The sequence below is a fragment of the Dreissena polymorpha genome, chromosome 6 (genome assembly GCF_020536995.1).
Source record: "Dreissena polymorpha isolate Duluth1 chromosome 6, UMN_Dpol_1.0, whole genome shotgun sequence".
Lineage (NCBI taxonomy): Eukaryota > Metazoa > Mollusca > Bivalvia > Myida > Dreissenidae > Dreissena > Dreissena polymorpha.
Genome location: NC_068360.1, coordinates 12591408 through 12616890, shown reverse-complemented (window position 1 = coordinate 12616890; position 25483 = coordinate 12591408). Strand labels below are relative to the sequence as shown.

General features: G+C 36.4%; 2 protein-coding genes across 5 annotated transcripts in view; one reads left to right on the top strand and one right to left on the bottom strand.

Moving 5' to 3' along the window:
* Positions 1–6754, bottom strand: part of LOC127834437 (leucine-rich repeat-containing protein 63-like) — a 21431-nt gene extending 14677 nt beyond the window's left edge. Inside the window, exons 1-4 of one of the 4 annotated variants that reach the window (XM_052360277.1) lie at positions 6441–6611; positions 5720–5815; positions 842–1536; positions 110–261 (exon numbers count right to left, since the gene is read on the bottom strand). In XM_052360277.1, the coding sequence (XP_052216237.1) occupies positions 110–261; positions 842–1517 (828 nt within the window). In that variant the 5' untranslated portion in view covers positions 1518–1536; positions 5720–5815; positions 6441–6611. The other 3 variants (XM_052360278.1, XM_052360276.1, XM_052360279.1) reach the window with 3 other exon arrangements.
* Positions 6682–25483, top strand: LOC127834438 (guanidinobutyrase-like). The gene is made up of 7 exons (XM_052360280.1): positions 6682–6859; positions 13886–14011; positions 15064–15248; positions 18200–18400; positions 21476–21620; positions 22457–22551; positions 23827–25483. The coding sequence occupies exons 1-7, from the start codon at positions 6682–6684 to the stop codon at positions 23929–23931; spliced, it is 1035 nt and encodes a 344-aa protein (XP_052216240.1). The 3' UTR covers positions 23932–25483.

Sequence of the window (25483 nt, the reverse complement as noted above, 5' to 3'; positions counted from 1 at the left end):
AAGGAAAAAAAGTCTGTCTGTGCCTTACAACCTGGTTAATTGTTGGTTGATAATTGTTAACTACAGTTATCGAGGCCATGACCATGGGATAAAACAGCATGAAACTTACGGTATGTCCTGGGACATATTTTGGAAGTGGTCTTATGACAGACTTAACCTCCGTGTTCATGAGACTTCGGACATGCAGCTTGATCATGGAGGCCATCTCAATGAGCAACTGTCGCTGGGGGATTCGGGGCTCAGCAGCTGGAATCTCCTGACCTAAAGTAGTATGTAATCCTCTGGTTCATGTTTTTTTACAGTCAATAAATAATCCTACAGTAATCAAAATACTGTAGCAAGTTTCAAAATAAGTAATACTTAGTATTTAATTACTAATGACTATGTTCAGCCTCAGGCCAATCGGCACTGACTGTTTCTGAATTCCAATTAAGTTTTTGTTGCCATGTTATTAAGGATATAATTTCATAGCTATTGACTTAACATTAATATTAGCATTTATATTAGCTTATATTGATTTTACAGTGTGACAAAACTTTGCTTAAAGAGGTGTTGCAACACAGTGACTGATGGCAGCTTAAGTGGATGTTGTGGTTCTGCAAGTACAAAATACCACTTTAACATCAGAGAAAAGCTTCCACAACAATGTGTTAACACTGCTGCAGTCATCATAGCAAAAGGGGAGTGCTATATAAGGGCAGCACTATTTGTAGGTGCCGCAGATAGGTGCAAGTCAGACTTCAAACGCCCCTAGATCAGGGCACTAAAATGGCCTGGGGAACGCCATGAATGTAGATCTCATTTTAAAATTAGCTTAAACAAACTCCAACAAAATTCTAACCTTCTGGAGTTAAATGCTGCAGGCTAATTTCGTGATTTGTTGGGTTGATGAATTCATCAGCAATCATCTTAGTCAGCTTGATATAGTTTTCTCTCGAGGACACATATCCGTACACCTTCTGATAAGGTATTCCATGAATGTCAGACATTTTCACTATAAAATTGTTCAGTGTAAATGCAGGTGGATGATAAAACCTGATATCATCTACAATGTCTATTGCATGTGTGATCTCAGGGTGTTTTCTGGGTTGTCTAGCTGGCAGGCTGTCTGGACCCCTTGGCTTGTAGGGTTTGACCAGGGACTTTCCATCAACGTATGTTCCCAAGCTTGTGTGGTCCCTATACAAGGGATCAAGAACAAATTTCTTTTCATCCCTGCTCACTCCAGACATCCTGCTTTGGCGTGAGGGGTACGCTGTCCTGTACACTGACTTGCGATGCAAAGATTCTGATGGTGGTGGGGATACTAAGCTTGGCACAACACTTGGAGTTGGAGAATGTCGAATAGTCGTGGCATCTCGAGATTTGTAGTTTCCGTCATCGTCAATATTAAAATCAATAGATTCAAAGTAGTCATTGAGTTTGGTAGTTCCACCATGAGTGCTAGGTGCAGGTGTGTCAGGCAAAGGTGGCAATGGTTTTGGTGCCCTGGGACGTCTTAACAACTGCTTACCCATTCTGGTTTCGACAAGTTACCTACAAGTAAAAATAAGAGAATCAGTAAACCTAATATAATGCTCCAATGAGATGCCCATTATAAATGAATGGTTTAATTGAAAGCATGGGAAGTAAAAATTGAGCCAACTAGAGCTTGGTCACAGCAATATAACCCCACATGCTGCATTGACACAGAATATTTTGCATGCTGTCTTCACAAAACAAGAGAAGCTACTTTATGGCAATTTTTAAGAATTATTATGCCATTATCATTTATGGTCGAATGACACACCGTCCAATGACCGTGAACAAAATTAATGTACAGAATCATTTAACAATCTCACAATGAATGAAATAGTTATGGCCCGGACAAGCTCATTTATGGCCATTTTTTACTTTTGAACTCCAAGTGTGATCTTGACCTTGGATATATTGACGGCATTCTTTCGCATTACACACCGTCCATTGATTCTGAACAAATGTACCAATAATTTTAAAATCTCACAATGAATGACATAGTTATGTCCAGGACAAGATCATTAGTGGACCTTTTTGACCTTTGATCTCAACATGTGACCTTGACGTTGCAGATATTGACGTAATTCTTTAGCATGACACACTGTCCAATGATGGTGAACAAATGTGCCAAATGATTTTAAAATCTCACAATGAACGACATAGTTATGGCCCGAACAAGCTCATTTATGGCAATTTTTGTGACCTTTGAATTCAACATGTGACCTTGCCCTCGGAGATATCAACGTAATTCTTTCGTATGTTACAACGTTCATCCAATGATGGTAAACAAATGTGCCAAATGATTTTAAAATCTCATAATGAACGACATAGTTATGGCCTGGACAAGCTCATTTATGGCAATTTTTGACCTTTGAACTCAAAGTGTGACCTTGACCTTGGAGATATCGATGTAATTCTTTCGCATGACACACCGTCCAATGATGGTGAACAAATGTGCCAAATGATTTTAAAGTTTCACAATAAATGACAAAGTTATGGCACAGACAAGCTCAAGACCTTTGAACTCCAGGTGTGACCTTGGAGATATCGACATACTTTTTTCGCATGACACTCTCCATAATGGTGAACAAATGTACCAAGTCATTTTAAAATCTTACAATAAATGACATAGTTATGGTCCGGACAAATTTGTGTAAAACGCATTAAGTGACCTCGTGACCTAGTTTTTGACCTGGCATGACTCATATTCAAACTTGACCTAGACATCATCTACAATGAAGATACAACTTCTGACCAAGTTTGGTGAAGATCGGATGAAATTTTGGTGACAGACCGACAGACTGACAAAGTGACTCTTATATAGCCCCCATTACCAATGGTAATGAGGGTATAATAATTATTTAAAAGATCAGCATCTGAACAATATTTTTGAAGAGACATGAAGGCTCGAATGATGAGACAATATGTGCATGTCCAGTCTAAGCCACATATAACATTTTCAAATTTGGATCATTAGTGTTTGAGATCTCATGCAGAAACAAATAATATTTAAATGTTAATAACTCCCTAAAAAATAACTGATACGGAATGACCTGATAATATGTGCATGTCCAGCCTATAAGAGTACCAAATTCAAAATGTTGTCAACTTTAGATCACTAGTAGTTCATAAAATCTCAAACAGAAACATAGAACTTCACTAAAACACGTTTTATAATTAATGCAAGGGTAATACTTCCTGAAAAAATTATTGCGGCTGAAGAACTTGACAATGTGTGCATGTCCGTCCTAGGCTATAGGGATGGTGCACATAAAGTTTCATCAAAGTTTGATAAATAGCCCCTGAGATCTTGTGTGCAAAATGAATTATTATTCAATGGGCATTAGTATTATTTGGGTAAATAGGCATGCATACAAGTAAGAGAAAATGATGTTACGAAGTTATGTAAGGAAGCAATAAGTATTGCTTCATGCATTCGCTGATTTTGTTTTTTATCAATATAGGAACAACTGTATGTCAATTAGTATAAAACATGTTCATTTGCATGCTGATGAAAATAAATGCTTTTCTAAAAAGTGTAAATACAGAATTAAATTTAATTAACCACATATTCCTATTAATGTGTACATGTTTATATGGGTGCAAATCAAAGATTCATTCAACAAAATATCAAATGCAATTAATTTTACTTTGTGGTCAAAGTACAACTGTTCTCTCTTTCTGTTAAACAAAATATACACCAGTAAAATTGTGTGGGAAAATATCTTCTAGTAAGTAATAATAAACAACATGCCTCCCTTATGTAAAATATTAAATCAAATTGTAATTTTGTATTGTGAAATGGCCATTTTTAGCAATTTTAAGCCCAAAAAGTCAGATTTTCACAGTTAACAAGGGACAAAATTGTCACAAAACCAGGTTTTCATTGTGAAAAAAAAATCTGATAAAGGGAGAAAACTCAAACTGAACTTTTGAAATGAACAAACAAAATAAACCCCCTTTGTAAGTTTGTTTTTTAAAAAAATCTATTTTTAGTCGTGGCGACCTTGACATTGGAGATATTGACGTGATTCTTTCGTGCGACACACCGTCCCATGATGGTGAACAAATGTGCCAAATGATTTTAAAATCTCACAATGAATGACATAGTTATGGCCAGGACAAGCTCATTTATGGCCATTTTTGACCTTTGAACTCAAAGTGTGACCTTGACCTTGGAGATATCGACGTAATTATTTCGCGCGACACACCGTCCAATGATGGTAAACAAATGTGCCAAATGATTTTAAAATCTGACAATGAACGACATAGTTATGGCCCGGACAAGCTTGTTCCGCCCGCCCGCCAGCCCGCCCGCCAGCCCGCCAGCCAGCCCGCCCGCATTCGCCAATCTAATAACCAGTTTTTTCCTTCGGAAAACCTGGTTAAAAATGTCTGTTTCTGGCAAGTATTGTGGCCTTGCTAGATTTGTGAAAAAAATCAATATAACCAAATAAATCAATATATAGCACATATTCATTTAATGAAGAAAAACCTACAAGTAAAAATAAATGGAATGAAATATTTAATAATATTGATTGGAAGTTTGCACATAACTTTGTTTTTGAAAACTCCAGAGATACATATATACAATGGCTTCAAACTAGAATTGTACACAGAATCTTGGGTACAAAATCTCTGTTATATAAAATGAAAATTTTTAACGACAATCTATGTTCTTTTTGTAAACAAACATGAGGAAAAGTTAACTCATCTTTTCTGAGAATGTGAACACATTCAACCTATTATCAACTATATAAAACATTCAATGATTATAAACAACATCAATTTGCCCAACATTTCTTGCCAAGATGTGCTTCTTGGAATTTGTTCTGAAAAAATGACCCCCATCAATATTTTATTTCTTGAAATAAAAAGGTATGTTTTTATTTGTAAAAAACAGAGTAAAATCCCAACAGTACCAGGGCTAAAAAGGAGTTTTCAACTAGCATGGAAAATTCAAAAGCACACCATTTACCAAGGCTTGGAATTTCCAAATTGGTCAGTTGTAAGATTATTAATACAATGAACCCATAACTTAACATGTTCTTGCTTTAGATTGATGTTCACTGAAATGAATATTTCAACTATACACTGTGGTGTTGTTTTCAATTTTTTTTTCAAATCTACACTTTCTTTACCATTTACAAGAGAAAACAATGATATGTGTAGTACAAGATTTGTGAAATGTCCATGTCTAAATTGTGAAATGGCAGTCCACTGCCTTTCTCTAAGCAGAGGACAAAAATATTTCTAAACTTTTCACTTTTCATTTTAAAATTTTCACTCGTCCTGCAAACTGTTTGCAGGACGAGTGAAAATTTTAAAATGAAAAGTTAATTTAACACAATATCCTTCAAATATGTGTGAAATAAAGATTGCAAAGGGCTGATATGACTAATAAAGTTTCTGATATCACTGCTAAAATGCTGCTTTCTCAGTTATTCATGCCAGCTGATCACAAAAGAAATGTTAAGCAGTGAAATAAGTTAACATTATTTATGAAGAACACAAAATAAATAAATAAAGACAATTTTGTGTTTTCCTTTTTTCTAATGCTTGTGTGCTTTCCCTTTCGGACGTTTGAACATCGCTCCCCGCAACTTTAAAGAACGCTTGTATGTCAGTCATTTTTTAGACGAAATTCAGACTGGTTTAAAACTGTACTTCGCGGTTAAATAATTCTTTAAAAATCAATACTTACAGTGAATGCAGTCGGATGGTTCCCTGTCAACATGGACACGCAAAGTTTACACCAAAATTTACTCGGGACAGAGTCTCGCATAACAATGCGCACCTGCTGTATGAAATTTACAATTACAATTTCCAGTCCATTCGCGTTCTACTTTCGGAATAGATATGCTTAAAGAAAATGATTTTATTTAATGAACATGAGTCTTACTGGTCAGAAAATGCATATTTTAACATCAGCTTATTTTCACTCGTCCTTTTGGCAGAGAGCTTCAGGAAAATTCACTCGTCCTTTTAAGATTTCATTTGTCAATACGAGCGGACGAATGGTATTTTTGTCCCCTGCTAAGAAGAAAAAAAACGTTCTGTAAATACATAACTATTCTTACTGTGTGAGAAATTATTTGATGGCATTTCATTTAGAAATAGTATCAACTTTGTCAAAGTGTACCAAGTCAGGCAAGTGTAAATGTTTTTTTTGAAGTCTCAAATAATCTCAAACAAACCCAATCTGAACAATCTACAATGATAAATATGTCTGACTGAAGGGAATCCAAATACTAAGTTTGGAAGAGCACTCGTGAATATACAGATTTATTGTGAGATTTTGGTATTTGCACTTTTGTGTTCACACTTAATAAGCGAAGTTATTCTGAAGACTGAACGCAAATTATTTCAGCTTGGCAAAGAACCATCTATTTTAAAATTGCCCACAAAATAATTCTTACTCATACCTCTTTATGTTCTTTTCACATTTACAATATTCCTGTCAATGATACGTTATAATATGGACCGTAATTAAAATGTAAAGGCCAGGGCTGTGTTTTTTAAAATTCTTCATTTCGTTTTGTCGGCCATTTTGAAGCTGTCACCATAACAAAACAATCAGTGTATGAACGCGCTTGAATTTTCTCACTGTTTGTTTTCGCACGAAAACAAATCGTTTGCCCGAACAGACTGGATCGCAAATAAAATATGTCTTCCGGGGTGTTAAGGCGGACTATTTGCAGCTTTAAACATGTCTTTCGTGCAAGATATGTTTCTAGTTCGACAGCCAAAATGAAATTCAACGAGCCGTTGTCTGGTCACGATATGCCACGAGCAGGTGGCATTGCCTCCATGATGCGATTGCCGATTCAACATACGTCTGAAGGCAGGTGTTTCTTGTGAACCAGTCTAATTATAGGTGCCATATAAAGGTTACAATATACGAAAAGATTTCCTTATCAAATTCAATGTAAAACCAACAACTTCAACGAATCAAAGCGCTGAAGGCACTGAAGATGTTCGCTATTGCATAATTTAACACGCAATTCATTTTTGAAAATCAATCGCAAGTTTGAAATGAACACACGCCATTCAACTTTATAAAGTGTGTGTCATAGCGCACGGGTCGAGTTTTGTGTGCACTTTTTATCAGCCTTATTATTTCATAGAAATAACTCAGACAAAATAAAAACAACATGCTTTTTGGAAGTTCTGAAAGCATAGAAAGTATGATGAAAATGGTAATGATAACTTAAAATAAAGAAAATTTGCAGTCACCATCATATTAAAGGAATATTTTTTTCTAATATCAAATGACTATCACACCAAGAATATAAATTCATAATGAACGTTCCGTGTACAAAACTTTTGATTTTTGACACCATATACAAATTCAAAATATACAACAATCTTCGTATCTTGTATATGGAGGAATAAAAGTATATAAACATTGCTGTTTATGCTTTACTTATTACCCGAGCAGTTCACATGGTGTCAACAACGCTAACATAAACATAGGTATAGAGCACTAATGCGCTTTTAGGCGTAGCTGTTTCAGTTTTCATCTTAGTGACTTTTACATAATCATTAGCGAAATAGTATAGTGTCACGACAAGAGAAAATCGTTTAATTATCATACCACAATGTTTGCCGTACTTGGTCAGCACGTCTGGAAATCATTCCTTAATGTGTGGATAGGCTGCCATTATTAACAAGTTTGCTATTTTCAATTCAATTTTGTATCAAAAAGCATTGTTCTTAAATGTGGCATTTTCAATTCGCAATGAGATTTGTAATGACCCTCGTCATGCGAAAATGGGTCTTATTCCATATGCGCCCATCATATAAATAGCCCACTCAGCTATCTCTCCTTCTGGTAAGGAGAAACATAACATATTGAGTGATTTTAAAGCGAACAGCATCGCCTATGGCCTGACTGCGCAAAAGCACATGTTGGGTTTAACAAACGCTTGCCGAAACGCATAAGACCCATTTTCGCATGACGGCGCTATTGACGTGTGATTTAAATGTGTCGAAAGAAAACTGCGTTTAAATAAAATATAAACATACGATATATTTCGATAGTGAAGAAAGATACTCATAACAAGGCATATGAGGACACATATGAAGTGCTCTACCGTAGTATATATTTTATTTACTCACACTAATGTGTGGTTTGACAATGCTAACACACATTTCATGCGGTGAATATGCAGCTTACAAGTGAAAAACACAACACAATAGTTTAACTTTTGTTTAATTGTATTTAATTATTTAGAAAAGTAAATTGCTTATTTTATTTCAAAGTCAGAGTATACGCCGACTACATTTTCAAAAGACATTTATTGTTATAAATATATTTAATATAATATATTAAGTTGTTTTCGGTTTTAGCGATTAAAAAGCATTTTCGAGGTTGCCTATAGTATGCCTGTAGTAATTGATGAACTCATATCCAACTGTCTATGTATTGAGAACTGTGAATATAAACAAGCTTAACCTTCTACTAACCTTCTACTATTGTATTCGTATTATTATTATAAATTGTTTGTTATATTCGGGTTTAGCAATAATGAAACTTTTTTTTGTCTATCGTATCGCTGAAGTTATTGTTGAACTTATGTTCAACGTTTTATTAATTGAGAATATAAATAAGCGTCAACTTTTTCCCGAATCTCTCAATTTACGACCTGCACTACGTCATTGAGTTGTATGCGAGAGCGTAACCTATTGCTATTATTTCTTAAAAGTTGACCCAGCATTTGTAAAAAGATTGCAAGACATATACATTTCCAGAAAGGAAATTCATTTCTGCGTTGAATAAGACCGAGATCGTGAAAATCGCAGCACAATTGATGAAGATATGGCTGTTCAAAGCGATGCACCCCGTTTTGGGCTGATTTTGAGTTGCATACCTTGTTATATATATATTTGATAGTGAAATATTTTTTTTTTCAGAAAAGTTAATTTTTTGTTATAATATGATTATTTATCATTCAAAATGATGTTTTCACTAAATAATATCATAGCCACACGCTAACCACCTGTGGTTTGCAACAAGTGTTTCAAAGCTTTATATAATTTTTACGGATTATCTTGTGTCTGGATCACAAACTAAAGGATGTGAAGGCTAGATCAAGGCGCCATCAAAATCTGCAGCGTCCATGAACAAATAAGGCGAGTTTTTTTGATAATTTATGTTTAGAACGACTCTGTGTGTAAGTTGGCATCGACATCATTTTGTCAGGAGCAATCGCCGCCATATTTGATTTTGATCATTTTCTTTCGAAAATAAAATTAATAAAATCCTCCTTTTGCGGTCGTAATGTATTAAAATGTGCATGCTGCGTAAAATTGATTCCAGGCATATGGTGATGTTTTTTCTCGTTGTACAGTTTTTGTGTGATTTTTTTAAAGACTATTTTGCGCACCAGAACAAATACATAGTATATCGCTACGCATGGTTGCATTCGTTAGATTTTTTAAAGCACTTTTAAGAATAAATTAAAATTATTGTTAAGGTTATAAGATCTATTTATTTTAAATGTCACGTTGAAAAAAATGGGATAAATAGAATACTAGGTTAGCGTTGAATACAGAGAAGTTTATGTTGCTCTGCTCCCACACCGAAAGCGCTCGCCAAGGCTCGTGCTCCCGGCGTTCTAAGCCTCGCAACATAAACTTCTCTGTATTCAACGCTTACCTAGTATTCTCTATATGTCCCCTACATAATTAAATGTAAAAGCGACATATTTAAGGGAAAATTAATTCAACGTTTTACCCATAGAGGCCCCATAACCATACCTTTTCTTAAAGGGCATTCTATGCTGAATAGATTTAAGCAATTAAAAAGATATGTCATGTTCAAACAAAAAAATAACTTAACACAAAATTTGTGACAAATCAAAATTGACTGTATTTCAGGGGTCTCTGCCTGGTCTGGGGAACAGTACCTGTACCCTCAGGTGGGGGAAAATTAGGGTCATTAGTTTAAAAGGGGGGATTTTCCACCAATTAATGATTGTGACACAGTATACTATTCATTTTTCAATGGTGTGAACAGTATACATTGTATGTATATATATATATATATATATATATATATATATATATATAAAAAATTGGAGAAATATGCTGTTCAAACAGTGCTAATTACATATTTTATACATATGCATATTTTCCTTATTTGGCTATTGAGAAACCTTGTAAACACTCTGGAAGTCACAATTTTTGCCCAATCATCATGAAAGTTGGTCAAAACATTGGTTTTATTGATTTCTCGGACGAGTTCGAAAATGGTCAAGATCGGTGAAAAAACATGGCCGCCAGTGGGCGGGGCATTTTTCTCTATATGTATATAGTGAAAACATGTGAACACTCTAGAAGTCACATTTTTGGCCCATTTTCATGAAATTTTGTCAGAACTTTTGGTTCCTAGATACGTGAGTTAAGTTTGAAAATGGTTCCGGTCTGTTGAAAAACATGGTTGCCAGAGGGACAGGGCAGTTTTCCTTATATTTATATAGTAAAAAGGCTTGCAAACAATCATGAATTAAGGCCATGTAACATGCGAGACAGCTCTTTTAAATATTGCATTTAAGTTTACAGTAGTTACTCCCCTTTGATTATTAATGTTTTCATAATAATACAGTGTTGTTGTGTTTCATTTATGTGTTAATTGTTATTCGAGGTTGGATGTTTTTATGCCCCCTTTCGAAGAAAAGGGGGCATATAGTGATCGGACTGTCCGTCCGTCTGTCTGTCTGTCCGTCTGTCTGTCTTTCCGTCATACTTTGCATTTAGGTTTCGAAAAATGCTCATAACTTCTAAGTCCCTTGAGATATAACCTTCATATTTGGTATGCATGTGTATATGGACAAGGCCTTTCCATACGCGCACAATTTTTTTAGCCCTGTGACCTTGTCCTTGAACTTAGGGTCAGCGTTTAGGTTTCGAAATCTGCGTTTAGGTTTCGAAAAATGCTCATAACTTCTATGTCCCTTGAGATATTACCTTCATATTTGGTATGCATGTGTATATGGACAAGGCCTTTCCATACGCACACAATTTTTTACCCCTGTGACCTTGACCTTGAACCAAGGGTCCGTGTTAAGGTTTCGAAATCTGCGTTTAGGTTTCGAAAAATGCTCATTACTTCTATGTTCCTTGAGATATAACCTTCATATTTGGTATGCATGTGTATATGGACAAGGCCTTTCCATACGCACACAATTTTTTAGCCCTGTGACCTTGTCCTTGAACTTAGGGTCCGCGTTTAGGTTACGAAATCTGCGTTTAGGTTTCGAAAAATGCTCATAACTTCTATGTCCCTTGAGATATAACCTTCATATTTGGTATGCATGTGTATATGGACAAGGCCTTTCCATACGCACACAATTTTTTACCCCTGTGACCTTGACCTTGAAATTAAGGGTCCGCATTTAGGTTTCGAAATCTGCGTTTAGGTTTCGAAAAATGCTCATTACTTCTATGTCCCTTGAGATATAACCTTCATATTTGGTATGCATGTGTATATGGACAAGGCCTTTGCATACGCACACAATTTTTAACCCCTGTGACCTTGACCTTGAACTCGGGGTCCGCGTTTAGGTTTCAAAATCTGTGTTAAGGTTTCGAAAAATGCTCATAGCTTCTATGTCCCTTGAGATATAACCTTCATATTTGTAATGCATGTGTATATGGACAAGGCCTTTCCATACGCACAATTTTTTTTACCCCTGTGACCTTGACGTTGAACTTAGGGTATGCGTTTAGGTTTTGAATCTGTGTTTAGGTTTCGAAAAATGCTCATAACTTCTATGTCCCTTGAGATATAACCTTCATATTTGGTATGCATGTGTATATGGACAAGGCCTTTCCATACGCACACAATTTTAACCCCTGTGACCTTGACCTTGAAGTTAGGGTCCGCGTTTAGGTTTCGAAATCTGCGTTTAGGTTTCGAAAAATGCTAATAACTTCTCTGTCCCTTGAGATATAACCTTCATATTTGGTATGCATGTGTATATGGACAAGGCCTTTCCATACGCAAACAATTTTTTACCCCTGTGACCTTTACCTTGGAGTTAGGGTTCGCGTTTAGGTTTCAAAATTTGCGTTAAGGTTTTTCGAAAAATGCTCATCACTTCTATGTCCTTTGAGATATAACCTTCATATTTGGTATGCATGTTTATATGGACAAGGCCTTTCCATATGCACACAAATTTTGACCCCTTTGACCTTGACCTTGAACTTAGGGTCCGCGTTTAGGTTTCGAAATCTGTGTTTAGGTTTCGAAAAATGCTATAACTTCTATCAAAGCGTCTGTAGAAGTCACATTTAATGCCCAATCTTCATGTAACTTTGTCTATATGTCTGTCTTAATGATATGTTGGTTGAGTTCAAAAGTGGTTCTGGTCCATTGAAAAACATGGCCGCCAGTGGGCGGGGCAGTTTTCCTTATATGTCTATAGAGAAACCTTGTAAACACTCTAGAAGTCACAATTTTTGCCCAATCATCATGAAAGTTAATCAAAACATTGGTTTTATTGATATGTCGGACGAGTTTGAAAATGGTCCAGATCAGTGAAAAAACATGGCTGCCAGTGGGCGGGGCATTTTTCTCTATATGTATATAGTGAAAACATGTGAACACTCTAGAAGTCACATTTTTTGCCCAATTTTCATGAAATTTGGTCAGAACATTTGTTTCCTTGATACGAGAGTTGAGTTGGAAAATGGTTCCGGTCAATCTCAGATGAGTTTGCAAATGGTCCCGATGGGTCAATAAACATGGCTGCCAGGGGGGTGGGGCAGTTTTCCTAATGTGACTATATAGAGAGAAACCTTGTGATCGAACACTATAGAAGTCACATTTTTTGCCTAATCATCGTGAAACTTAGTCAATTAGTTTTATTGATTTCTTGGACAAGTTGGAAAATGGCTCAGATCGTTGAAACACACTTTTTAGCTCACCTGATTGCTCAGGTGAGGTTTTAGGATTGGTCTTTGTCCGCTGTCCGTCCGTCCACATTTGGTTTGTAAACAATCTAGCATTCACATTTCTCAAGCATTCTTTATCAAAGTTGCTGAAAGATCTCAGTCAAGTTTGATGATGAGCAAAATCACATAATTGATGCAATAATTATTGCCCTTAGATTGTCCAAATTTTCATTATATTATACAAAATCCTTGTAAGCAAAGTTTGATGTTTGGTAAGGGGGGTCAACTCAAAATATAGGTCACCATTTCAAATCTTACAAAAACAAAAACACTCCCTACGCCAGAGTTCAATAATGATAAAACTTGACCAGGATGTTTGTCTGGTCAATATCTAGGTCAAGTTTGACATTAGGCAAAGATTGAATGAACCGACTCCTCTCAGGTGAGCGAACTAGGGCCATCTTGGCCCTCTTGTTTGTTATGCGACATGACGAAAAAAGACCAAACGTATCCAAATATAAGCTTTAGTGCCCGGCTAATCACTGGCCTTTGGGCTTTTTCGTTTATGCTGTATTTTAAACCACGTGTTGTTATTGAATCAGAAACGGGTACCAGTTAAAGCAGGTGTGTGGAAAGGTTACACAACACTAAAAAAAAATTTTTCGATATGAGGGGGAATTTTCTTCTGAAATGGGGGAAAAATGGGGGGAATATATATTCGTTTGACGGGGAACGGGGCCGAAATTGCAGATCGAGACCCCTGATGTCTCACAGCTGAGCACTTGTTTTCATACAATGAAATAAAATGTTGATATTTTTCCACTTGGTTTGTACCATTTGTTCAAGATATTAACATTTGCCATGGGAAAAGATAAATTTTCACCACCAAAATGGACCGTCATTTAAATTGGTCATGAATGAAAGCCTCCAGTCGAAAATTTGCGAAATAAAGAATGTGTTCCCTTTGCAGGCTTGGATGCCTGTTTTGTGGGAGTTCCGTTAGATATTGGAACATCGAACCGATCTGGCACTAGGTATGGTCCGAGGCAGATACGCTGCGAATCATCACTGCTGCGCAGAGTTAACACTGCTACAGGTAATACAAATTTGTATAATATTCATTTGAAACATGGCAAGTTTAAATTTGGTTTAAAAAAAGTCAACTTAAAAATATTTGTCTCTATCTATAAAAATTCAATCGTACATAAAACGATTATGAAAATGGAAAACCGTATTGCAATTGATTGTTAGTCGCATAAGTTATACCGTTTTGCTCCGTATTGCATTTGATTTGAATTAGTTTACTGTGACCTTTAGTTCTTCCGTAATATTTGAAGTACTTAAATATAGACACGGGTTATGGCGGGTCTCTGCTTAAAAGTTTGCTTAAGGCGTAAAAATGCTGAAAAATGTCGGCTGCTAAACGCTGACAGGCTAGGAACTTCCATAGTCCGCGTGCGCGCCCAATATATTAACCTCAACTGTCTGGAAAAGATATTGTGAAGATTATGGTGGTAGACGTGGTGGTAGATTCTTAAATAAGCAGTGAAAAACAATGCAGCGATTCTGTTTCTGAGTAACATATAATATTGTGGAAAAATCATTTCCACTCGCTTGTCAGTGATGGAGAGGGTTAAGAAATGAGCTTCAAGTGCAACTTTGGTATGAAAGGTAATGTTAAAACAGTATGGGCTATGCAATTTTTAAAAGGACACAATAGTCAAGCTTAATTTTAGTACCAAACTCAATGATGCGGAGGAGAAAATGGGTAAGTTTTTATCAAGTTGTAAAAAATTAACTGACAAATAGTTTTGAGGGAAAAAAAAATTATTGTTACAAAACATAAATTGTTGTAAATACTTTTTGACGTGAAATGATATATTTTGCCCTGCTCAATAGGATTGAACACTTAAATCATGATTTCCATATAAGAGCATGTCCTTGAATGAATCACATACATGTATTTGAATTATTGTATTTGAGGTGCAGAGGTTTAAGGGCATTAAATAAAGTAGTAGAAATAATGTGGGTGTATACTCATTGCTAAATGATTTAAATTTTATTTTTGAGACTAATATTTTTTATTTAATATCAATGATGTTATATAAAACAATACGTTAGAAAATAAATTCAGTATTGCCATTGAAGGTGCGTGTCCTTTTGACTCGATGCAAGTGGCAGATGTGGGGGATGTGAACCTGAATCTGTACCACCTGCCCAAGGCCTGCGAGGACATTCGCAGACACTTCCTTAGGCTCATTAGGAATGGTTGTGTGCCCCTAGCAATGGGAGGTGACCATACCATGACGTACCCAATCCTGCAGGCAATCAAGGTGCAACTATTACCATGTTACTCATGGGGTAACTTCTGTTTTTTGTGATGGTTCCATCCCCCTTTAGCTCACCTGAGCACAATGTGCTCATAGTGAGCTTTTGTGATCGCCTTTTGTCCGTTGTGTGTCATGCAGTGTAAACATTTGCCTTGTTAACTCTTTAGAGGCCATTTTTATTGTCAGATCTTAATTTTTTCAATGATATCTTAGATTAGTTCTAAAATGGTTCCAGTTGGTTGAAAAACTTTGCCAGAACATTTTAAGTAATGATATGTTGGATAAGTTTAAAAAATTGTTCCGGTCAGTTCAATAGCACGGCCAGGGCATTTTTCCTGATATGGCTATAGTAAAACCTTGTTTACACTCTAAAAGTCACATTTATAGTTCATTCTTCAGGCAACTTGGTAATCATATTTTGGGCTTCACAGAGCAGGTCAGTTCCTTTGTATCTCAGGTGTGTGACTTTGTTTTGTTAAGAGTATAAGTTAAGAGTATAAGTTTAAGACTACTTTAAGCACTCAAATTTTAAGGTGGACAGATCTCTTTATTGGGTACTGGTTAAGAACTGTTACTCTGCATCTCTTATATTTTGAGTTATTTCCCATTGTTGATTTTAATGCTTCATTATTGTCGTGGTCATAACTGTATGACTATGAAAGCTCTATATATGAAACTTATGAAGAATATACAGTCAAAACTGAGAACAAGAGGCCAGTCAAAAGTGACCAAAGTGACCTTTGTTGACAAGTAACCGCTATTCTCCACTTTTTAGATGGTTGGTCAGTTGGTAGAATGGCTACTTCGTTACCTCACCAAGTAGTTCGAACACAGCGTAAAACAAAGGCTCATTAGCCAATAATTAATAGTATTCACATAAATAATTTCTATTACAGAATAATATCTTATAAATAAATTTTAAATTATTTTTAATCTAAATATATGACTGTATCAACGATACAATTGTTGTTTACTCGTGGATCTGGTTCATGCAGTAAATCTGACAGTTCATATTACATTTATTGGAAGGTATTTAAAAAAAAACAGTCGTGACGTGTCATTGACCTCACATTGGAACAAGTACAAAAGCGGATTTTCTGCCAAAATCTTGCAAAAATTGTGTTGGCTATAGAAGTTGCAATTCATTGTTTGTTTTTCCTTAATAGGCGATCACTAATCCTTTTATTGCTTCTTATAACAACACTTGTCAGCTTAGTGTTGTTTTTAACTCTTTATCAGCGATAAAGATCTATTGACTTCTTCGCCCGCTCATGCTTTGTCGTTATGACTGCAGCTGATAATTGCCACTTATACACATTGCTATTGTTATGTGCACCTGTTCTTTGTGTTCTTACTTTTCGCAACTGGAAATGACTTACTTGTGATCATTGTTGTCATTTCAAAAATGACTTTTGGAGTGAAATACTGTAATTTCTATAAGTTTTCAGACACTCTTACAGTCCCCCAAAGTTTTCGGACGACCCCTTTTTTAGACAAAATAATTATTTTTCATGACATCCATTATTAATGACTTCAATTTTTTCGGACAGTATATTTTACAGCGCTAGTTAACTAGATTTCTGGCCTGTTTTCGCGTATCTGGGACCCTTCGATCATGAAGTTTTACAACCAGATCAGGATCATTAAACCTGGCATAGAATGCCCTGAGGGCGATGGACCTTTACAATGCATTATTGGGTAGATTACCATTTATACCGGCAGTGAACAATGGTTTCACCCAACATAATTTGAAATGATATCGTATTCAGGTTTTTATTTACCATTTCAGGTAAGAAATTACAAATAAGTGAAGGTGTATTTTATTTAAAGCAGAGAAAGGAGAGTGCAACACAATACACTTATTTCACATTTATTAATTTGTTTTATTTCAAGATAATAATTGACAAATAAACATACTATATATGTCTCTAAATTTTCGGACACTCGTACTTTTTAAATATTTTTTGTATCTAAATTTTGATCTTAATTATTTTTAAGTGTCAGAAAACTTATAGTACATTTTGTAATTGTGGTATATATACTGGCCGTTATGGACAGTTGACTGTTATTCTCAAGTGTAATATAGAGTGATTTTCGTTTGGGAGAATCCAAACTGACAGTTGTCTGCAGTTGACCGTTGTTCTCAGTTGACTGCAAGGTCAGTTTTGACTGTAGATCTCTTAACTCTTTCAGTGCTGGAATCGAATTTTGAAGGCCTTTGCAAACAGTTTGGATCCAGATGAGACGCCACAAAACGTGGCGTCTCATCAGGATCCAAACTGTTTGCTATTCTGATAGTATTCTTTGAAAAAATCGAAAAAAAAAGATCATTTTAGAAATTCAGCAGACGACATTTGAGCAGACGACAAATTTCCCAGCATACAAAGGGTTAAGCAGTACACAAGAGCTACTGACCTATTTTTATGCCCCTGGATCGAATGATCGGGGGTATATTGTGTTTGGCTTGTCTGTCATTGTCTGTCTGTCTGTCATTGTATGTGTCACAAACTTTAACCTTGGTCATAACTTGCAATATTGAAGATGGCAACTTGATATTTGGCATGCATGTGTATCTCATGGAGCTGCACATTTTGAGTGGTGAAAGGTCAAGGTCATCCTTCAAGGTCAAAGGTCAAATATATGGCTTCAAAGCAGCGCAGTAGGGGCATTGTGTTTCACATACACAGCTCTTGTTTTTAAGATAATGCACTTTTGTTTATACTTAAATATTTGTCTGTAGGCCATAATTTGCATAAGCTGTCATATGTCAGACTACACATGGGATTCCATTGAAATTTCAGTTATTTGTGTGAAATGATAACGTTAAAAACTATTGCAAAATTTATTTGATTTTTATTGAGGTGTTTAAGGAGAAATGAAGCATAAAAAAATTAGACTAAAAAATGAATCTTCAATCATAATTATTTAACCCTATTAAACCTGCTCATTTGAAGGAGAGATATGGTCCGGTAGGTCTAGTGCACATAGATGCTCACTCTGACACCAATGACCTCATGTTGGGAGAGAAGATAGCCCATGGGACTCCATTCAGGCGGGCTATGGAGGAGGGGTGTCTGGTGGGCAACAAGGTCATACAGATAGGGCTGCGGGGCTCTGGCTACGGCCTGGATGACTATGAGTGGGGCAAGTCTCAGGTCAGTACAGGAGGCTAAATAGTAAGATTTACACTATAGTCAGATATCAGTAATTTGCTTCATATTTATTTTCCTCTGAAAGCATGTGATAGAAATTAACCAAACTGTCATCAATGTTCCTAAGGTGGATCTTTCCCAAAATACTATTAAGATTTTTGAACATTCTCCGTGTCTAGGGGCCGGACTTTTTTAACTCATCTGTGCACAAAGTGCTCATGGTGAGCTTTTGTCCGTAGTGCGTTGTGCGCTGTCAACAATAGCCTTGTAAACACTCTAGAGGCCACATTTATAGTCCGATCTTCATGAAATTGGTAAGAAGATTTGTCCTAATTATATCTTTGAGGAATTTGAAAATGGTTCAAATGGTCCATGGCCGCCAGGGGGCGGGGTATTTTATCTTATATGGCTATCATTAAACCTTGTTAACAGTAGTGCTCTAAAGGCCACATTTATTATCCATGTTCATGAAACGTTGTGAGATGATTTGTCACAATAATATCTTGGACGAGTTTGAAAATGGGTCAGGTTGGTTGAAATACATGGTTGCCAGGGGGCTGGGCTTTTCTCCTTATATGGCTATAGTAAAATCTTGTTAACACTCAAAAGACCACATTAATTGTCGGACCATCATGAAGCTTGATTAGAAGTTTTGTCCCATTAGTATCTTGGATGAGTTCGAAAATGGTTCCAGTTGGTTGAAAAATATGTCCGTCAGGGTGCAGGACCTTTTACCTTATGTGGCAATGTATTGCTACAGTAAAACCTTGTTAACGCTGTAAAGGCCTCATTTATTGTCCATTCTTCATTAAACTTGGTCAGAAGATTTTTTCCAATAAAATATTGGACGAGTTTTAATATGATTCTGCTTGGTTTAAAAACATGGTCTTCAGGGGGCGGGAATTTTTCCTTATATGGCTATATACAAAAACTTATGAACACATTTATTGTCCAATCTTCATTAAACTTGGTCAGAACATTTGTTCTCCAGTAGAAAGGCATTTTTCCTTATATGGCTATAGTAAAACCTTGTTAACACTCTAGAGGCCACATTTATTGTCAGATCTTTGTGAAACTTGGTCAGAAGATTTTTCCCAGTGATATATTAGACCAGTTTGAAAATGGTTCTGGTTGTTTGAAAAACATGGCTGTCAGGGGCAGGGCATTTTTCCTAATATGACTAAAGTAAAACCTTTTAAACACTCTAGAAGTAACATTTACGGTCGAATCTTCATGAACCTTGATCAGAACATTTGTTCTTATGATACCTCGACTAAGTTAGAAATTGGTTCCGGAAGATATCATTTTTGAGGAGCACAGTTTATTGATGAGGACGTTATTTGTTTGTGTGGTTTATTGATTTTTTAATTGCAAATATCATTCAAGGTGAGTCTAAAAACAGTTCCTGTTTGTTTAAAAACAAGGCTCTCAGGGAGGTTGGCATTTTTATATGTATGTATTTATACATTGTGAATTCTGTTTGTCACATTTTTAGTTAAATCTTAATGAATATTGCGGAGTACACACCTTCTTATGATATCTTGATTTAGTTTACTCAATTAGTTTTAATTACATAATCTTCAAACATGGTGACAATCTTTATGCACATACTATTTTTTCCAAGTTATGTAAACTGCCCAATTAAAAGGTGTACTTCTAAATTATGCTCTAAGACTTTGCTTCATGCCATGTTTCTTGTTGTCTCCATTATTTTCTTTTATATACAAAAAATTAATACTTCAAGTTTTACCTTGTTAGAAGCACAAACTATTTATCAAAAAAAGTTATCTAGCAATATCAGGAACACATATTGGAATGATGGCATCAATCTAGCAATATCAGGAACACATATTGGAATGATGGCATCTATGAAACAAGTTGTTGAGCTTCGATAATTTAATAAAAATCTCGTTCGCCTCCCACATTTTAAAGGGTATCAGTTTTTCACATTTTTTTGTGAACTTTTGTGCTCACCTGTTGTCTGTTGTCCATCATGCATTGTGAACATTTGCCTTGCTAACACTGAAGAGGCCACATTTATTGTCCGATCTTCATGAAAATTTGTCCCAATGATACCTTGGGCGAGTTCGAAAATGGCTTTGGTTTAGTGAAACCATGGCTGGCTGGGGGCGGGGCATTTTTCTACGTGGCTATTGTAAAACCTTGTTGACACTCTAAAAGGCACATTTATAGTTCAATCTTCATTAAACTTGGTCAGAACATTTGTTCTTATGATACCTTGGGCTGCACAGAAACGGTCAGTTCCTTTGTTGTGAGCCACTTTGGGCCTTTCAGGCGATCTAGTTATAAGTGAATGTCAAACATTGTCTGCTAAAGAGACACATGACAATGCAAGACTGCCTTTAGCCCCCTGCGTTGTAAGTTGTGCTGTAGTCCATAAACTTTTGATTCAAACGATATTGCCTACTTAACTGCTGGGAAGATATAAATGGAACATTGCAATAATAATTCTTGGGTTACCCTCCTTCAAAAGTGTTCAATTCTTTTCTGTTGGCTGCATATGTAGATCACTAGAGCCAAACATAGATTCTAAAAATAAAACTTCAAAAGTCTTAAATAGAAAGGGTTAGGAATTTAATATTTGATGTGTAACACAGCTTTTAGCTTGGCTGTTTTCGGAGAAAACCCGAGGTATTGTCATAGCCAGCTTGTTGTGTTGTCCGCCGTCCACGTCATGCTAAAACCTTAACATTGGCTCTAAAATCAAAGTGCTTCCACCTACAACTTTTAAACTTCATATGTAGCTGCACCTTGATGAGTTCTACACGCCATACCCATTTTTGGGTCACTAGGTCAAAGGTCAAGGTCACTATGACCTCTAATATTAAAAAAAATTATTCTGACAAGCTTTCATTTATTAAAAACTGCACCCGCAGCCAAGTGTTGGCACCCACTATGTGGTGCTCTTGTTAGAATATAATTATTGTAAAAGGCATGCATAACTGTACATGTATATACATCATAAATGTCTACATACTTAATGCAAAATAGACTTGTAACAACAATAGAATTAGAGTCTGAGCACATTCCATTGCATATTCTGTCTGCCTGTTTCAGGGTTTCCGCATGGTGCCTGTCCATGACTGCTGGCACAAATCCCTTGTGCCACTTATGGCTGAGGTGCGGAATATGATGGGGAGCCATCCCATTTACATTTCCTTTGATATTGATGGGCTTGATCCAAGCTTTGCACCAGGAACTGGTATGTACACAGTACTGCTGGTTGTGTTCCCAACAATACTAACATTTGTATTTAGTGGTAAATAGTGTCACAATATCATGCATTATAACCCCTTTCTTGTATCTAATTGTGTGAAGTATGATTTTGTCCTGATTATACCCCCACAAACGAAGTTTAGGGGGGTTTATAGGAGTGAACTTGTCTGTCGGTTGGTCTGTTGGTCGGTCGGTCCGTGTCCGCTCTCTAATTCAAGTTGTTTTCATCGGATCTTCACCAAACTTGGTCAGAAGTTGTATCTAGATGATGTCTAGGCCAAGTTTGAACATGGACCTTGCTGGGTCAAAAACTAGGTCAGGGGGTCACTTAGTGCGTTTTAAACATTCAGCATGTTGTCCGCTCTCTAATTCAAGTAGTTTTCATCCAATCTTCACCATACTTGGTCAGAAGTTTTATCCAGATGATTTCTAGGCCAAGTTTGAACATGGGCCATGCCGGGCCAAAAACTAGGTCACGGAGTCACTTAGTGCGTTTTTGAACATTCAGCATGGTGTCCGCTCTCTAATTCAAGTAGTTTTTATCCGATCTTCACCAACTTGGTCAGAAGTTTTATCTAGATGATCTTAAGGCCAAGTTCGAACATGGGCCACATTGAGCATAGTGTCCACGTTTTTTTGTGAAGACAACATGCTAAATATTCTGTGTCAATGCGGCATGTGGGGTTATTCGTCACGTCTGTGACAAAGCTCTAGTTTTGATTCCTAGTATGAAGAAAAATACTGAAAAATCTTGTACTTGTACATTTTGTTCATATATCAACAGTCATGATTGGTATCAAAATTTGTATATTTCCATGGTAGGAACTCCAGAGATCGGGGGTCTGACCTCCATTCAGGGCCTGGAGATAGTGCGAGGCTGTAGAGGGTTGAACATTGTTGGAGGAGATCTTGTTGAGGTATGTACAGGGCTGTAAAGGGTTGAACATTGTGGGAGGAGATCTTGTTGAGGTAGGTACAGGGCTATAGAGGGTTGAACATTGTTGGAGGAGATCTTGTTGAGGTATGTACAGGGCTGTAGAGGGTTGAACATTGTGGGAGGAGGTCTTGTTGAGGTATGTACAGGGTTGTAGAGGGTTGAACATTGTGGGAGATCTTGTTGAGGTAGATACAGGGCTGTAGAGGGTTGAAAAATTTTGGAGGAGATCTTGTTGAGGTAGGTACAGGGCTGTAGAGGGTTGAACATTGTGGGAGGTGATCTTGTTGAGGTATGTACAGGGCTGTAGGGGGTTAAACATTGTGGGAGGAGATCTTGTTGAGGTAGGTACAGGGCTGTAGAGGGTTGAACATTGTGGGAGGAGATCTTGTTGAGGTAGGTACAGGGCTGTAGGGGGTTGAACATTGTGGGAGGAGATCTTGTTGAGGTATGTACAGGGCTGTAGAGGGTTGAACATTGTGAGGGGAGAGCTTGTTGAGGTAGGTACAGGGGTGTAGAGGGTTGAACATTATTGTGGGGAGATCCTGTTGATGTAGGTACAGGGCTGTAGAGGGTTAAACATTGTAGGGGAAGATCTTGGTGATGTTGGTACAAGGTTTCAGAGGGTGGAAAATTGTTGGGTGAGATCTTTTTGAGGTAGGTACAGGGCTGTAGAGTGTTGAACATTGTGGGGGGAGATATTGTTTTTGTAGGTACAGGTTTGTGGAGGATTGAACATCATTGTGAGGGAAGATATTCTTGTTGTAGGTACAGTGCAGTAGAGGGTTTAATATTGTGAGGGGGGGTAGATCTTGTTAAGGTTGGTAATGGGGTATTTCCTCTCTCAAATGTCAAAGAGTCGGAAAACCATTGTCTGAACGTTATTTTGAACAAAATACTGGTTAACCACTCTAGAGAGAACTTACTTATGTTTGTAGCTGACAACTGCCGTTTGTTTAATTAGAGTTAGAGAAAGAATTGCTGAAGGAAGAATTTCAATACCAATCCCTGTACAATTAAAGATATATGGCTGGAAATCAAACTGACAAAACTCAGATTTGATATGATTATGCAAAACTCCAGCGCTCTACTTACTGAGCATTTGGCCATGTTCATGTTTGCAACAAACATGTAATTCATTTATGCATGTTTGCTGTATTAATGACTGTACAGTTTTGCTTGGAAATTCTTGTTAACTAACATGTTATTTACCCTTAAAGACTGTTATACTGCTGCTAATATAGCTGTTTGATTGCAGGTGTCTCCTCCATATGATGTGCAGGGTACTACAGCCCTGACTGGTGCCAACTTGTTGTTTGAAATGCTCTGTGTCTTGCCCAAGTGTAAATATGGCTTGCGATAATATACAAAACAGGACAGCCACTTGGGAACTGCACAAACAGCTCCACTAGTAAATCACAAAAGCATTCTAGTCAGTTTGATGCATTTATACAGAGTACTTGGTGTTAGTATAACCAGAAACTAAATATGACAATAGTTTAAATATACCGGTATGTAACCAGACACAACTGATAAATTTATGTGTTCCTGTCCTCTTGTAACGTTTGTTCAGTCATCATTGGTTGTTGTAATCTTATTGGTTGTTATCATGTACAAGTCCGGTCAGATATTATTGCTCTATCAGATATATGCTCAGGAAGCGTTAATCAATCAATATATCCTATGTTTGGTGCTATATCATAGGTCTGTGATAACCATTATGCTTTATAATTTGGTTTATACACTTCAATACTTTCCTAACGCAATACTTTTCACCCTTTTATATCTCAGTTATGAGTTCAGATTATTGGACGTTCAAGTACGTGGGGTATGTATGTTTTCATCTTTTTGCACGTGAAAATAGTGAAATGAGATATTTTTCTAAAAAAGTTTAAATTTCAACATTTTAGGTGTTTTTTACACCAGGAAAACATAAAATGAATTCTAAAAAATGTATGGCTAATAGGAATATATAGGAGCGTGACCACGCATTTTGGCATTTTACAGGCTACCTGCAAAGGTATTGGAGACTTTTCTAACGCAACTCTTCAAATTTGAATATCTCACTTATGAGTACAGATTTTTTATTTAAAATTGTACATGTGATCATTTGACAACATTTGGTGCAAGCTTACCATAAAATCATTTAACGGTTACGATCGGACGCTTTAGCATGTGGGGTAAGTAGCCTGCAATATGCCAAAATGTACGGTTGTGCTTCTGAATATTCTGAGTCATGCATTTAAAAAATTTAATTAGTATGTTTTTCTGGTGTAAGAAACCACCTAAAATGATTAATTGATATAAATGTAGAACAATATCGCGTTTCACCATGTCCACGTGCACACGGATGCGACCATACATACCCCATGTGCTAAAGCGCCTGATCGTCACGGATGAATGATTTTATCATGGCTGCCCAAAATGAAGTCAAATGATCATAATTTATGTTAAATTTTTATTCAAAATTTTAACTCGTATCTTAGATACTCAAATTTGAAAAGTGTTGGGTTAGAAAAGTCTCCAAGTGAACTTGTATTGATATATATTTTTAAATGTTATTATACCCCACGTATTTGGGGCATAAACTTGAGGCATAGTTCCTTATAATAAGAACTTGGTAATTAGCATTTTTTGTCTTTATACCTTATGATTACACAAGTTATTGCTTTTTTAATTTACACATTCTATAATATCATTAATATTATAACATGTGCAGCGGCGTCGTGTGTGTGTGTGGGGGGGATTCTCTGTTCTTAGTCACTATTGTGAGTTTTGTGTCAGGGTTAAATCTTGCCAAGGTTTTTATTTTCCAATTATCCGGTGTTGTAACATTTCAACATGTGTTCTTATGTAGACAGAACTGCAATATTGTTAAAGTATATATTTTGTATAATAAACCGTAAAATGACGAA

What these genes read in the sequence shown, in the direction of transcription:
- LOC127834438 (XM_052360280.1), top strand. Translation starts at nt 6,682, where the DNA reads ATGTCTTCCGGGGTGTTAAGGCGGACTATTTGCAGCTTTAAACATGTC. An exon ending in GATTCAACATACGTCTGAAG is followed by an intron (nt 6,860 to 13,885) that starts GCAGGTGTTTCT and finishes TTCCCTTTGCAG; the next exon opens with GCTTGGATGCCTGTTTTGTG. An exon ending in TTGGAGGAGATCTTGTTGAG is followed by an intron (nt 22,552 to 23,826) that starts GTATGTACAGGG and finishes GTTTGATTGCAG; the next exon opens with GTGTCTCCTCCATATGATGT.